This window comes from Bos indicus x Bos taurus, chromosome 5 (assembly GCF_003369695.1).
Source record: "Bos indicus x Bos taurus breed Angus x Brahman F1 hybrid chromosome 5, Bos_hybrid_MaternalHap_v2.0, whole genome shotgun sequence".
NCBI lineage: Eukaryota > Metazoa > Chordata > Mammalia > Artiodactyla > Bovidae > Bos > Bos indicus x Bos taurus.
This window is the reverse complement of record NC_040080.1, coordinates 85,372,034-85,387,352: the sequence shown is the minus strand read 5'-3', so window position 1 is coordinate 85,387,352 and position 15,319 is coordinate 85,372,034. Positions and strand designations below refer to the sequence as shown.

The following is a 15,319-nucleotide window of genomic DNA, read 5'->3' as shown; positions in this document are numbered from 1 at the left end:
ATATTTAATATATTAGAAACAAAAACTGAGAAATTTTTAAAATTTACTTAATTTAAAAATAAAACCCTATGGCATGTTATACATAAAATGTTTAAATGAAAAATAACTATTTTTCTAAACAGGAGAATCTCTCTCTCTCTTTAGTCACTAAGTTGTGTCCGACTCTTGCGACCCCATGTACTGTAGCCTGCTAGGCTCCTCTGTCCATGGGATTCTCCAGGTAAGGAATACTGGAGTGGGTTGCCATTTCCTTCTCCAGGGGATCTTTTGATTCAGGGATTGAACCCAGGTCTCCTGCATTGCAGGCAGATTCTTTACTGACTGAGCTATGAGGGAAGCCCTAAAATGAGAGTATAGTATATTGTTTTATAGTTTTCATGTCTGGTTTACAGCTGGATGCTAATAACTGCTTCTGTGTTCAATCTGTGGCCAAATCTCATGTTCTGTAGCCTCTGGAAACTCCACTGTACACTTGTAAGAAAATGAGAGTGAAAAGGGCTAAAACTATTTTCACATAATTATGAAAATAGCTTTAATTTTGTAGACTTCATGAAAAAGTCTCAGACTCTCCTAAAGGAATCTAGACCACACTTTGAGAACCATTCTTCTCAAATCTTATGGCTGACAAGGTGCTTTCAAACTATGTCAATATTTCATAGACATTTCCAGCCAAGTTCCCATGAAGAAAGGAAAGTATAGGTATGACCTAGGGGCCTAGATGAAGCAGCTCACCATAAACATATAATTCCTTTGAAGATTGCTATTTCAAATTAAAAATGCACTCACATTTTGCATTCAATGCCATAGCATATCTGTGATTATTTTGATAGAATAATTTCTCCCTTAATCATTGAAACACTCACCTCCAAGAAGATGCCTTGTATTCATCCTGTGTTTTTTTTATACTTCCTGGCACACTGAATTCAGTGTGACACACTAGGGACTTCAAAATGACACTTACTGGTGGAACTATTTAGGCCCATTTCATGGTAGGAAGCTAGAGCTTAGGTTAAATAATTTAGTAGCAATAAAGACCACTCAAGAGGGAGAGGGCTTATGTATACCTCTGGCTGATTCATGTTGATGTATGGCAGAAACCAATATAACATTGTAAAGCAATTATCCTCCACTAAAAAATAAAGAAAAGAAAAAGACCAACTAAATGAGAAAAAGCAAAGCCTATTTATTCTGAGCTTGCTGTAGCAAAGGAATTAGTACTGTCACATGTGTTTTGGCAGAGACTCAAAGGCAGGCAGAGGAGTGGTATATAGTGGAAAAACAGGAAGACTTCAGGTGCGCTCTGATCGGAGGCAATTCGTATGGGGAAGCTGGAGGTGGGTAATAGAAGAGGGCATCCTGCTTGATTGGTGAGAGGTGCATATTTGGCTTTCTCTGGTTGGTCCTAAGACAGAAGTAGGGATAAAAATTAGGGAAGCTGTCAGTTATTAATCAAGTCCTGGATATTTGGGGCTGATTGTTTCAGAGGCTATTGTTTGGCATCCTGGCCTGTCACTAGAAAGAAAATAGTCTGACTTCCTACAAGTCTGGTTGGCTTCCTAGACTGATTATTACAGATAAAGAGTTGGTTTCCTAGGCTGGCTGCTGCAGGTGGTGGGTCAGTGTTGTATTTTTATGTATGGTCTGGCCATTGTCCACTTGCACCTTCAGCCTCCCAGTAGAGGGGTCACATGGGAGATCGTGGGTTTGTGAAAGGAATCCTCTAAAGAGATGAGCAGGAGAAAGAAGAGTTTGTAGTTCCTCCACGTATGATTTCCTGGTCATGGTTGCAAAACTGTAGTACTTAGAAAGGAAACAGACTGAACAAAACTTATAACTGTTATTTCAGATAGTTGAAAGCATTTCATTAAGTTTGCAAATGGAGCCAAACATTCAGAAGTCTTTTTAAAACTGGTAAAATTTGCTAAATTTATGAAAAGAATAGGATTTGGGCTCAACTTCAAAGTTTAAAGAAAAGAACTAGCTTTTATGATCTGAAACCTCAACACACTGACTATACTTTGAAAGACAACAACAACAAAAACCAAAGAACATCTCTGAAGTCTCTTTTGGGCAAACAGACTGCCCTTGGTGGTCTTAACTCATACTTCCTGGGACCTCTGGGGAGTGGCCTGGCCTGAGCTAGGGTAATAGCAGGACTTAGGTTTCCTGTTCAGCCACCTTGTATAACTTGAGATTTTCTTCTTTTAACATGTGTATTTCTTTTTTATTTGTTTTAAATTTATTTTTTATTGAAGGATAACTTCTTTATAGAATTTTGTTTTCTGCCAAACCTCAACCTAAATCAGCCATAGGTATACATATATCCCCTGCCTTTTGAACTTCTCTCCCATCCTCTGTCCATCCCACCCCTCTAGGTTGATACAGAGCCCCTGTTTGAGTTTCTTGGCCATACAGCAAACTCCCATTGGCTATCTATTTTACACATGATAATGTAAGTTTCCATGTTACTCTCTCCATACATCTCACACACTCTTTCCCTCTCCCCAAGTCCACAAGTCTATTCTCCATGTCTGTTTCTCCACTGCTGCCCTGTAAGTAAATTCTTCAGTACTGTTTTCCTAGATTCCATATATATGCATTAGAATATGATATTTATCTTTCTCTTTCTGACTTACTTCACTCTGTATAATAGGTTCTAGGTTCATCCACCTCATTAGAACTGACTCAAATGCATTCCTTTTAATGGCAGAGTAATATTCCATTGTGTATATGTACTACTTCTTTATCCATTCATCTGTTGATGGACATCTAGGTCGCTTCCATGGTCTGCTACTGCTGCTAAGTCACTTCAGTCGTGTCCGAACCTGTGCAACCCCATAGACGGCAGCCCACCAGGCTCCCCCTCTAGCTATTGTAAATAGTACTGCAATGATTAATGGGATACATGTGACTTTTTCAATTTTGTTTTCCTCAGAGTATATGCCTAGGAGTGGGATTGCTGGGTCATACAGGGTTTTATTCCTTTTTTTTTTTTTTTAAGGAATCTCCATACCTTCTTCCATAGTGGTTTTATCAATTTACATTCCCACCAACAGTACAAGAGCATTCCCTTTTCTCCACACCCTGTCCAGCATTTTTTGTTTGTAGACTTTTTGATGATGGATGGCCATTCTGACCGGAGGCAAGTGGGCCTTAGGAAGCATCACTACGAACAAAGCTAGTGGAGGTGATGGAATTCCAGTTGAGCTCTTCCAAATCCTAAAAGATCAGATCATGCTGTGAAAGTGCTGCACTCAATATGCCAGCAAATTTGGAAAACTCAAAAGTGGCCACAGGACTGGAAAAGGTCTGTTTTCATTTCAATTCCAAAGAAAGGCAATACCAGAGAATGCTCAAACTACCGCACAATTGCACTCATCTCACATGCTAGTAAAGTAATGCTCAAAATTCTCCAAGCCAGGCTTCAACATTATGTGAACCATGAACTTCCAGATGTTCAAGCTGGATTTAGAAAAGGCAGAGGAACCAGAGGTCAAATTGCCAACATCCATTGGATCATTGAAAAAGAGAGAGAGTTCCAGAAAAACATCTACTTCTGCTTTATTGACTATGCCAAGGCCTTTGACTGTGTGGATCACAACAAACTGTGGAAAATTCTTCAAGAGATGTGAATACCAGACCACCTGACCTGCCTTGAGAAATCTTTATGCAGGTCAGGAAGCAACAGTTAGAACTGGACATGGAACAACAGACTGGTTCCAAATAGGAAAAGGAGTACATCAAGGCTGTATATTGTCACCCTGCTTATTTAACTTTTATGCAGAGTTCACCATGTGAAATGCTGGTCTGGATGAAGCACAAGTTGGAATCAAGATTGCCAGGAGAAATATCAATAACCTCAGATATGCAGATGACACCACCCTTATGGCAGAAAGTGAAGAAGAACTAAAGAGCCTCTTGATGAAAGTGAAAGAGCTTGAAAAAGTTGGCTTAAAACTCAACATTCAGAAAACTAAGATCATGGCTTCTGGTCGTATCACTTCATGGCAAATATATGGGGAAATATATAAAGTGGAAACAGTGGCTACTTTTATTTTTGGGGGCTCCACAATCACTGCAGATGATGACTGCAGCCATTAAATTAAAAGACGCTTGCTCCTTGGAAGAAAAGTTATGACCAAGCTAGACAGCTTATTAAAAAGCAGAGTCATTACTTTTCCAACAAAGGTCCGTCTAGTCAAAGTTATGGTTTCTCCAGTAGTCATGTATGGATGTGAGAGCTGGAATATAAAGAAAGCTGAGCCCTGAAAAATTGATGATTTTGAACTGTAGTGTTGGAGAAGACTCTGAGCGTCCCTTGGACTGCAAGGAGATCCAACCAGTTCATCCTAAAGGAGATCAGTCCTGAATATTCATTGGAAGGACTGATGTTGAAGCTGAAACTCCAATACTTTGGCCACCGGATGTGAATGACTCATTGCAAGATACCCTGATGCTGGGAAATACTGAAGGCAGGAGGAGAAGGGGATGACAGAGGATGAGATGGTTGGATGGCATCACTGACTCAATGAGTTTGAGTCAACTCCGGGAGTTGATGATAGACAGGGATGCCTGGTGTGCTGCAGTTCATGGGGTCGCAGAGTCTACTGAACTGAACTGAATTCTGACTTGTGTGAGGTGATATGTCATTGTAGTTTTAATTTGCATTTCTCTAATAATGAGCGATGTTGAGCATCTTTTCATGTGTTGTTAGCCATCTGTATGTCTTCTTTGGAGAAATGTCTATTTAGGTCTTTTCCCACTTTTTGATTGGGGTCTTTTGTTTTTCTGGTATCAAGTTGTATGAGCTGCTTGTATATTTTGGAAATTAATCCTTTGTCAGTTGTTTCATTTGCTATTATTTTCTCCCATTCTGAGGGTTGACTTTCCACCTGGCCTTTAGTTTCCTTTGCTGTGCAAAAAGCTTTTAAGTTTAATGAGGTCTACTTTGAACATGTATATTTCTTTTAAAATCACGTACTGTCATAATTTTTTAAAGTTACTTAAAATTTCCTTGTAATAAAATCATGTTGGCAGTGAGATCATGTGTAAGTAAACAAACATCTGGCAGAGTACCTGATGGGGTCAGATAGATATCAGTTATTGAAGATTTCACCATTTTCCCCAAATAAGAAGGAGGTGCTTCTAAAGAATTTCTAGTTGCTCCTTTACTGGACTTAAAATATTTGAAGGGACAAGAACATCATCTGTACCTGTCCCAAGAGCATCATTTAAGAATCAGAGAAAACACTTTACCCTGTTTGTCCAGTTATGGACACTTTTTGACTTAGTTTTATTGGAAGCCTAATGAGATTTAAGCTGGTCCAAAAAAAAAAAAAAAAAAATCAAAGGATGGAATGAATTAAAATCTGGATTCTATGTTGTATTATAGGATTAAAAAAAAAAAGGTTGGTTTTCTAATGAAAAATTCCTTTATATTCTTTCCCATAATTTTCCCTTCTGTACTCAAAGGCCACAGCAGATCCAAACACAACATTTCTGAGCCTTATTAGAGATGTGTCCTGTCTGGGTGACACTGCCTCATGTCAGGTGACATGCCCCAGGTTTAGAATGCTGCTGCTGTTGCTAAGTCGCTTCAGTTGAGTCCAACTCTGCTCAACCCCATAGATGGCAGCCCACCAGGCTCCCCCGTCCCTGGGATTCTCCAGGCAAGAACACTGGAGTGGGTTGCCATTTCCTTCTCCAATGCATCAAAGTGAAAAGTGAAAGTGAAGTTGCTCAGTCGTGTCTGACTCTTCTCGACCCCATGGACTGCAGCCTACCAGGCCCGTCTGTCCATGGGATTTTCCAGGCAAGAGTACTGGAGTGGGGTGCTATTGCCTTCTCCGGGTTTAGCATGCAGAAGCACCTTTATACCTTTAACAGGAAGCACCTCTTCCTACTAGCTGATGCAGCACAACACTGGCACATCTGGTCTCCAGTTGGTGCCCTATGAGGGCCTCAGTCCCAGCAGTTTCTGCAGAAGCCCTGACTGAAATCCTACCCCTCCATTTTCCCCAGAAAAATCATATTTTAAGTAAGTATAGGTTATAAAAAACATAATTTTACATATATGCCACATAAAAGTGCACATGTTATCTGAGTGACATAAAACCGGTAAACAGATACACATTTGCTTTCTTAAAAACATTATGACAGTTGCATACAGAGTAGGCCACAGTATTGTTTTAAAAATGAATTTATTAAAATGCTCATAATTATAAAAAGAATATTAAAATGCACAGAAATTTGCAAAATATTACAAACTTTACATCTTATGCCACAGTGTATGAAAAGCATCATGAATATTTCAGTTTTACTTAAGCTGTTCATACATTTTAACTTTTCAAACATCTTAAAATATAATATGGACACAAGAAAACGGTACAAGAAGTGTTTCAACAAAGAGCATGTCCTGCTCCCCTATTGTGAATTAATGTTTTCTGAAATTCAAGATGCATGTGCAATTATAAGGGAAGACTTTCAGTGATAAACAGTTTGCAAGATGGTTTTGTTTAGTTTTCAAACAAAAACGAAAGCTTTCCCATCCTATTGACATAACTAAAATATCAGGGATATTTAGAGAAAAATCTCCTGAGTATTTTGGTCTAATGCTTTGATCTGTTAAAATTCACAGGCATCACAAAAGGATACAAAGTAAAATTTCTCTAGTGGTTAACATGGGGCAGGTCTAGGGCCAGATTTTCCCTTCATGGGTCCACTGCCACACCCCTCCATTTTGCCAGGGGGCTGCCTCTGCTCGCATTTACAGATCCAGCCCACCAGTGCCTGCAGGCACAGCCCCACATGTTCATCACCGGCAAGTCAGCACTAGACTTACATGAACAGCGTCGGTGTCACAGATGACCCTAGGTCTCCATTGCAACCTGGCCATCTGGGGAGTATTGGCAGTGTCATACTTCACGTTTGCTGCCTTTAAACACATAGAGGTTTTTTTCCCTCCTGTCCACAGAAGCACATTTTGAACTATGAAGACGATTTATGAAAACAGAAATGCACAATTCAAGTTCTATTTTATATACAAGGAGATAAGGCAAGAACATTTCCTTGTTTATAGTTCCACACACAGCGAGTAACTGCCAAATCCAACACTAGGAGATAGTCCTACACTTCAGAGAAGAGAAGAGGTAATACGAGAGGAAGAGGCACCACTTTCAGGAGCAGCGTCCCAGGTGAGCAGGGAAGGGACGAGAATGCTTCCCCGCTGGGAAGAAATGCATTTCTCGCTCCGTCTGTGACTAGACCTCATGTGGCCTGTCACGAGCACTCTTTGATCACACATACCCTTAACATTATCAAGAAAGTTAGTGAAATGATCCTGATCCACTGGGACAATTCAAAAGTCCAGAATACTGTTTCGCTGAATCCTACATTAATACTTTTTTACCCCCGTGGTTTGTTAACATTCATGGCAGGCATTTAGAACTATGACCTGGAGTGAAGCTGCCATAGCAGCTATTATAGCAAGCCCGTCAATTTGCTCACTGAAAAGTGTTTCCTTGTTCTTCGCTGCTGGGATTCTAAGTGCCTCGGCTCCTGTGGCACCTGGGCATTGAGCAGCATCGTAATGGGTGGCGAGTGGCCCATTTAGAGAGAGCGGGGTGCCAGACGCTCTCTCTGCACCCAGCCCTGCTCTGTCACCAGTAACTGGTGAGGGGTACAGGCCCTGTGTCTTCTCTAGAGCCTATAGAGGGCTAGGCATCCAAAAGGCAGTAAAGTGCAGTAAAGTGTGCTGAACTGAATAAACCGAGGGCAAGATGTGCACAGTGGGACAGGAGTTCAACAGGAAGTTACCTACAGCTGACAGCAGGGCTTGTGACCAAACCAATTGGTTTTTTTTGACCCTTAATTGCCTGATTGGCTCGATAGGAGGCTGAAAATTCAAATCAAATCCAGTCTCTTTTCTTGTTTGGGAATAATCTGGGTATCCCCCCGTTTCTCCGTCTCCCTCCCTAAAAACACTCCCTGGGTGCAAACATGCAATTACAAACAAGTTACTGGGCAGACAGTGAGAGAAGGGAGGATGTGCTGAGCTACCTTCTCTATGGCAGATGCTTTGGCAGGCTGATCACCAGGGTGTGCAGAACCCCTCTTAGGAACACGGTGAGGTCACACCGAGGAGACCTGCTGTTCTCTTGACGTGCGCAGCACTGTGCTGTTACGGTGGCTGTGAGCCAATCACAAGGGTCCTTGCAATACTGTACTTCCTAGATCTAACAGTAAAGGACAACTGGTGGCAACTCGATAGGCTCATCTTTTCCAAACCATTATGTTGATAAATATGTAATTTTAATCACTTGATTTCATTTTTTTCAAGATACGATGTATCTTTGGATGTAAATTAATCATCCTGATCAATAGCACAAATATGCTCAGAAATGCAATCTTCATTTCAATCCATTAAGAGTATTTCTCTGAGACGGAAAGATAGGCCAAGATGAAGACTGAAACTATTTCCTCTTATTACCTGAGGTTTCCTTTTCTATAGGAACATGATAATACACCTAAATATTGTAAAGTCTTGGGTCTATCTGCAACTTAATACAGCATTCAAACTGAATTCTGTGTTAGATATTTTTAATCACACAAGAGCTAGCATGTCTAGCCTTTAATGATGGTACTGTAATGGAAGGATAACTCTGGAACAGGTCTAGCAAGAGTGAAGAAACAAAACAGTGCCTAAAAATAAAAAAAGATCATGTGCTTCAGAACAGAAAGGAATGAAAATAATCAGATGAGGAAAAAACTCCACTCTGCTTTGCTAGATGTTGTTTCTTTAAGCACATGAAGAGAATTCCTGTGTATGATTAAAATTCCAATTTATCCCAAAAAGTAACATTTTTGGTCTTTCTGGTGATTAGTTTTATGCCCTTCTTCAACTCAATTTTACATTTTCCAGTTCCTGCATCACTAGCTGAAACTGAAAAATAATCTGCATGAAAATGGCGATAGTTAAGACTCCTATTTGCCAAAGTGATTTAACTTAAACATTCTCATTAGTGATTCATAGTAAATTTTGACAGAGCTAAATTCTTTAAAGTGCTTCTCAGAACATAAAGCTCTTAATCGGATTTTGGTCGTAAATTGTTATCTACGACTGCTCCTATCATCTTCTCAGCTATGACTCCTATATTTTTGGTCATGTCTTTGAGGTGATTCTCATGAAGAAGCTTCTGGGTTAGGTATTTTTCTCTCTTGATCTTGCTCTTCGTGCTTTTTGATACATCTGGAATTGTATATGAAATGAAGAACTTCACAGAATAGATGATATGCTGAGGGAGAGAAAAAAAAATGTCAGTCAGTCACAAAGAGATGGAGGGGAACACAGAGTTTCTTCCATTTATTTTTGCCGGTCGTTACAGCAGTGTATCAGGCAGGGTGGTAGGTGTTCAAGCTCTACCTCCATGGTGTGGTTCTGCCATGGATCTACATTTTGTTACTTCATAAATTTCAACCATACTATTTGCTATGTAGAGAAGAATATATCTCCCTAACATCTAGAACGTTCACCATGGCACAGATGATGTTATGACATTTTTATGTGTGTTTCTTTCCTGTCTTCTTCCCAGGCCTCATCCCCAAAGGTAAACACTAACCTATCTATCTGAGTATATGTAGATCATTTTCATTTATTTTTGAATAGTTTAACAAAGTATGTATATATCCCCCAAAAAACATCTTGTTTAGTTTTACTCACTTTAAGCCTTATGAAAACAGTAATGGTACTGTATGGTATAATCTTTTGAAAATTGCTTTTTTCTATTCAAAGTTAATTTTTAAGATTCATCAACGTTACTATGTATAACTATAGTCCATTTTCACTTCTTTATAACATGCCACTGTGCAAAAATACTTTATTTGTTCCGCTATCAAAAGGTATTGGTCTAGTTCCTAGGTTTTGGATTAGAAACAATGATGTTGGGAACACTCATACACTTGGATTCTGGAGAATACCTGTGAGAGTTTCTCAAGAGCGGCAGCTGGGGTGGAACTGCTGAGACCCTACGTTACATGAATGTTCGATTTTACAAGATGGTACCAAATATTTCCACAACAGCGGCACTACCGCCAGCAGTGTGTGGTGATTTCAGTCACTCTGCACTGTTGTCTGCACTTATTATCATCACTTCTTTTTTTTTTCAAATGAACATGATGACTATGCAATGAACTTTATTTCACTTTGAGCTTTCCTCACATTTCCCTGATGAATAATGAGCTTGAAAACCTTTTTATTTATGCACCATTCAAAAACCCTAACCTAGCAAGAGGACAGAGATAATACAGAATAGACATAATTAAGAACAAATAAATTACACATAGCCTTAAAATGTGTAAGAACTATGGGGAAAACAAGAGATATAAGCTAAGTAAAGCAGAGTAACAGTTATGAAGAGTGTTATGGTGGGAGATAAAGTTTATATAGATTTTATGTAGATCAGTTTAGACAAGCCTCACTGAGCAAAGACTTTAAGGAAGTTAGGAAGTTAAACATCAGGAGAAAAGACATTTTAGGCAGAGGGAATACCTAGCACAGAGTCCACATGGGGGAAGCCTACTGGGTGTATTCCAGGGAGGCTGAGTGAGTTACCATCAGGGAAGTAATAGAGCGTGGCTAGATTGTGCTGGGCTTTGAATGCTATTATAAGGACTTTGGCTTTTACTTGAAGTGAGCTGTGAAGACAACAGGGAGTCCAATTAGTAGACTGCTGCCCTAATTTGAGCAAGAAATGATGGTGGCTCCAACTTGGGGGCAGCTGCAAAGCTGGTAAGAAGTGGTCAGATTTGTGACATATTTCAAAGCAAAAGCTAACAGGATTGGATGTGAAATAAGTGACAGAGAGAAAACAAGCGGGGCTTCAAGAATTCTGGCCTGAGCAACTGTTCAGATGAACTGCCATAATTGAGGGGAGGGGCAGAAACTGTGGTCAGAACAGATTTAGGGCAGGGTAGGGGGAGAATATTGAGTGGATTTAAGAAAATATGGGAATCTAGGGCAGTAGATTTGAGGTATCTGTTATATATCCATGCAGAAAGGTCAAATATGCAGTTGGATTGATGGGTTGAACTCAGTAGAGAGGTTTTCCTGGGATATCCATTAATGAATCACAGGCATACAGATGGCACTTAAAGTCTGCAGACTGCATGAAATCACCAAGGCTGTGAGTAAAGAGAAAAGACAACCAAGGAATGAGCTCCAGGATCATTAAGAAGAAAAGGAAGGGCTGGCAAAGAAGCTAAAAATGGGACTGCCTAGTGAGGTAGGAGGGAAGGCAAAACATGTGTGTTCCTGGGAGCCAAGTGAGGAAGACTTTCAAGGAGGAGTGATCAGTTGTGTCAAATGGTTCTTTAAGTTAGGTGGTGTGAAAAATGAGTATTTTGAGATGAGAGAGAGATTAGTGAGTGGGAATGATAGAAATCATATAGTAGTAATAAGGCAAAAACTGAAGTCAGAAAGAGATTTAGTTAGGTTTATTTCCCCCCATTTATTTCTGAGGTAGGTAATATTTATGGATATGAGTATTTTCTATTAAACCACGCTTGTGTTTCTGGGACAAAGCCAATGTGGTATGATGTTATCTTTTGAAAATATGTTGCTAGATTCAGTCTGCACATTTTAAAAAGACCTTTGCATTTTATGTATTGAGTAAGACTAACTTATAATTTCCCTTTCTCATTCTATTGTCTGATTCTAGTATCTAAAAAGAGATGGAGAGTATTTCCTCTAACTTTCCACCTGATCTCTGGAGGAGTTTGTATAAGATTGAAATAAAGTATTGTAGAAAGTTTGGTATCATTCTCCTAGAAAGCCTGGCCTGGTGTTTTCACTGTGGTCAAATTTTCCAGTTACTCAAAGTTTTGCTATCACTGGAGTTTACGTTACCATCTTTAGCATTTTGAAGATATTAGACCCCTCTCTTCTGGCTTCTATGCTGTTGTTAAAAAGTCTACTCTCATTCTAACCTGAACTTTCTTTGTCATCTTTTTTTCTCTGGTTACATAAGATCTTCTCATAGGTGTGATGTATTTTCCTTACAATGCATGCAAAATAAATGTGGGCTTCTTCAGTTAGTACTTCTCCATTATCCTTTTTTTGACTTTTTTTGAAAGTTAGCTTTTCTCCTTCTGTCTTAACTTCTTTTTTTGTATTTCCGTATCTTTCTGTGATGTGCTAGTGACAATTTTTTTCAGATTGGTCTTTCATTTCACTAATTCTCTCAAGCTGAGCGCAGAAGAATTGATGCTTTTGAACTGTGGTGTTGGAGAAGACTCTTGAGAGTCCCTTGGACTGCAAGGAGATCCAACCAGTCCATTCTGAAGGAGATCAGCCCTGGGTGTTCTTTGGAGAGAATAATGCTAAAGCTGAAACTCCGGTTCTTTGGCCACCTCATGCGGAGTTGACTCATTGGAAAAAACTCTGATGCTGGGAGGGATTGGGGGCAGGAGGAGAAGGGGACGACAGAGGATGAGATGGCTGGATGGCATCAGTGACTCTATGGACACGAGTCTGAGTGAACTCTGGGAGTTGGTGATGGACAGGGAGGCCTGGTGTGCTGCGATTCATGGGGTCGCAAAGAGTCGCACATGACTGAGCGACTGAACTGAACTGAACTGAAACTTCTGTTTTATCTGTATGTGAATATTTTCATTTCAACAACTATCTATATTTCTAAAAGGTCTATTTAATTACTTTCCAAAATTGCCTTGTAATTTTTTATAGTTTCTTATTGTTCATTTTGGCTTGGTCATTTATTTAAACGTTTTCATATACAGTTAATATATATTCCTTATCTGATAATTCAAACTCTTAAGAGTTCCTGAGAGTCCCAATCAGTTTTCTCAGGTTTTATTGGCTAAATCTCATTCATTTTATTATTTAAAATTTTCCCTTTGTCATTGTTAATCGTTGATAATTAGTTCATATTTGCTTATCCCAATCTGGGGAAAAAAACTGAGGTCTAAATTAAGGATACTTTTCTTCAGAGAAGATGTACATTTCCAACTGCTCTGAGACAAATCTAGCCTTTTGTGTGGTCCCTGGCTGAATCTAAGGGTCTGAAGTTCAGCTCTTCTGGCTCACTCTGACCCAAGGCTTGGTCTCTTTGAACCATTAGTTGGAGGCCTAATAACAGAACTTGTTCTCAGAGCACTCCTGGACTTCAGAGGTGCTCACTACTCTATCTTAAGCCATTATCTTTTTTTCCTCTTTTTATATTCTCTTTCCTTCTAGTAAGCTTAAAACTGCAAAGGAAATTATGTTTCTAGCTGGTTCTAAATGTTTTATAGTGAGATGGCCCCTCACAGTATCCAGTCCATCATGATATCAAATGGAGCCGTCTAAACACTGGCAACTACATATTTGAATATAAACTAGTAACTCTTGTCAACATATCAGACACTGCACTCTACTTGTGATACAGTAAACTAATGAACTACTTTCCTCAGTTAATTTTTGATAACTGTTTAAAAAAATACTAGAAAAATTATCTAAGCCAAGTAGCCTGTCCCCAAACCAAATACCTCCTGTTTCAGCCTGTTTAGCTGCTAAGAGGAACCATGCGCTTAGTTCTAGTCACTGAGATGCAGGTGAAGGTCTGCTCCAGGGGCTTCTGGCAAAACTTTTTCTTTCCTAACATAGGAACAGGTATGGCTAGCATCACCCTTTTTCCTTCTTCCTGCCTAGAACATAAATGTGTTATTTGGAGTTGTGGTAGTCATATTACAACCACAGAGTGACATATAATGAAAGTAAGCCTACAGAAGACAGATACATTCCTTATACCAGGGATTCGGAGTTGATCCAGGAGTACCCACCTGCTTCCAGTGAAATCTGCTATGTGGGAAAAAAATCAACTCTTACTTGTTTAAGCCACTGTAGATGGGTTTTTTTTGTTTCTTGCAGTTAAACGAAATCCTAACTGACCACACCAATCAAGTAACTTTTGAACCTTTAGAATTTAGTAGTAGTTATTCACTCAGTGTAAGAAGTAAAGTTGGCTAGATCAATTTCAAATTGAATAGCTGCCTTAGTATTTTTCAGAGCTGGTAAATTTCAGGGATGTAAAAAACTATTCTAAGAAGGTTTAGTGTGAAAATGCAATACAAATAAACTATTATAGCCATAAAAGTTTCTCCAGGAAGATATCTTACTTATCTTGAATAAACTTCTTCATAGCCTAATACGGAGCCCAGTTCCCCAAATAAAAAGGCCTTCAATTAATACTGAACTGAAAGGAATTGAATCTCCCTAAGCCCACATGCCAGAGAAGGCAATGGCAGCCCACTCCAGTACTCTTGCCTGGAAAATCCCATGGATGGAGGAGCCTAGTAGGCTGCAGTCCATGGGGTCGCTAAGAGTCGGACACAACTGAGTGACTTCACTTTCACTTTTCACTTTTATGCACTGGAGAAGGAAATGGCAACCCACTCCAGTGTTCTTGCCTGGAGAATCCCAGGGACAGGGGAGCCTGGTGGGCTGTGGTCTATGGGGTCGCACAGAGTCGGACACGACTGGATTGACTTAGCAGCAGCAGCAAGCCCACATGTTTTTAACTTTACAGCAGATAACCAACTTGATTTAATTACTGAGAGCATTATGGGTATTCTCAGGTCAAATATAACAAATGTTATAGAAATAATCATTAGCAAGAGATAAGACATATTGTGTATTTTAAGTCAGAAGTGACAACACTTAAAAGTTAATAAACAGTCTGCAAAAACACTGCCTTATAAACTATTTCAAAGTGAACTTTTCTTACCTCCATGACAATGATAAAAGCCAGCTTGGCTGCAATCACATGCCAATAATAGATGTTGTGTTTATACTCTTGTGGGTGTCCAGGAGGGTACCGGAAATCACGATACCTGGAAAAAAGATGGGGGCATTTAAGGAGATCATTCTTTCTAATCAAAAGTAAACAAGGGCCCATTAAAAAGGTCATACTTAATGCAACACTCTTTTAAATTGGTCATCTCATAAATTTTCTCCAAGGGTTTCTGGGTTTGTTTTTTTTTTTTTTTTGGCCATGCCATGTGGAGTCTCAGTTCCCTGGCCAGAGACTGAGCCTGGGACCACGGCAATGAAAGCCCTGCATCATGACCATGAGGCTACCGGGGAATGCCCAGATTTTCTCTGGGAGTTTAATTTGATGACAAAACCCTGAAATAACTACTCTAGTAATATTTCATGTAACTTACAAGATGGTAATGATGGTTTCCATCTTTGTAAAAAAAGAACAGAAATATCAAAATTTATCCCTGCTTCCTCAAAAGAGTGTAACTAAAACAAATTACCATATTT

General features: G+C 39.5%; 1 protein-coding gene across 3 annotated transcripts in view; it reads right to left on the bottom strand.

Moving 5' to 3' along the window:
• Positions 1 to 6,183: 6,183 nt before the first annotated feature.
• The window catches only part of ANO6 (anoctamin 6), a 234,930-nt gene continuing 225,794 nt past the window's right edge, over positions 6,184 to 15,319 (bottom strand). For all 3 annotated transcript variants that reach the window (XM_027542646.1, XM_027542645.1, XM_027542644.1), the window contains 2 exons: positions 14,778 to 14,883; positions 6,184 to 9,293 (listed from right to left, as the gene is read on the bottom strand). In XM_027542646.1, coding sequence (XP_027398447.1) covers positions 9,084 to 9,293; positions 14,778 to 14,883 — 316 coding nt within the window. In that variant the 3' untranslated portion in view covers positions 6,184 to 9,083. The remainder of the gene's footprint in view (positions 9,294 to 14,777; positions 14,884 to 15,319) is intronic.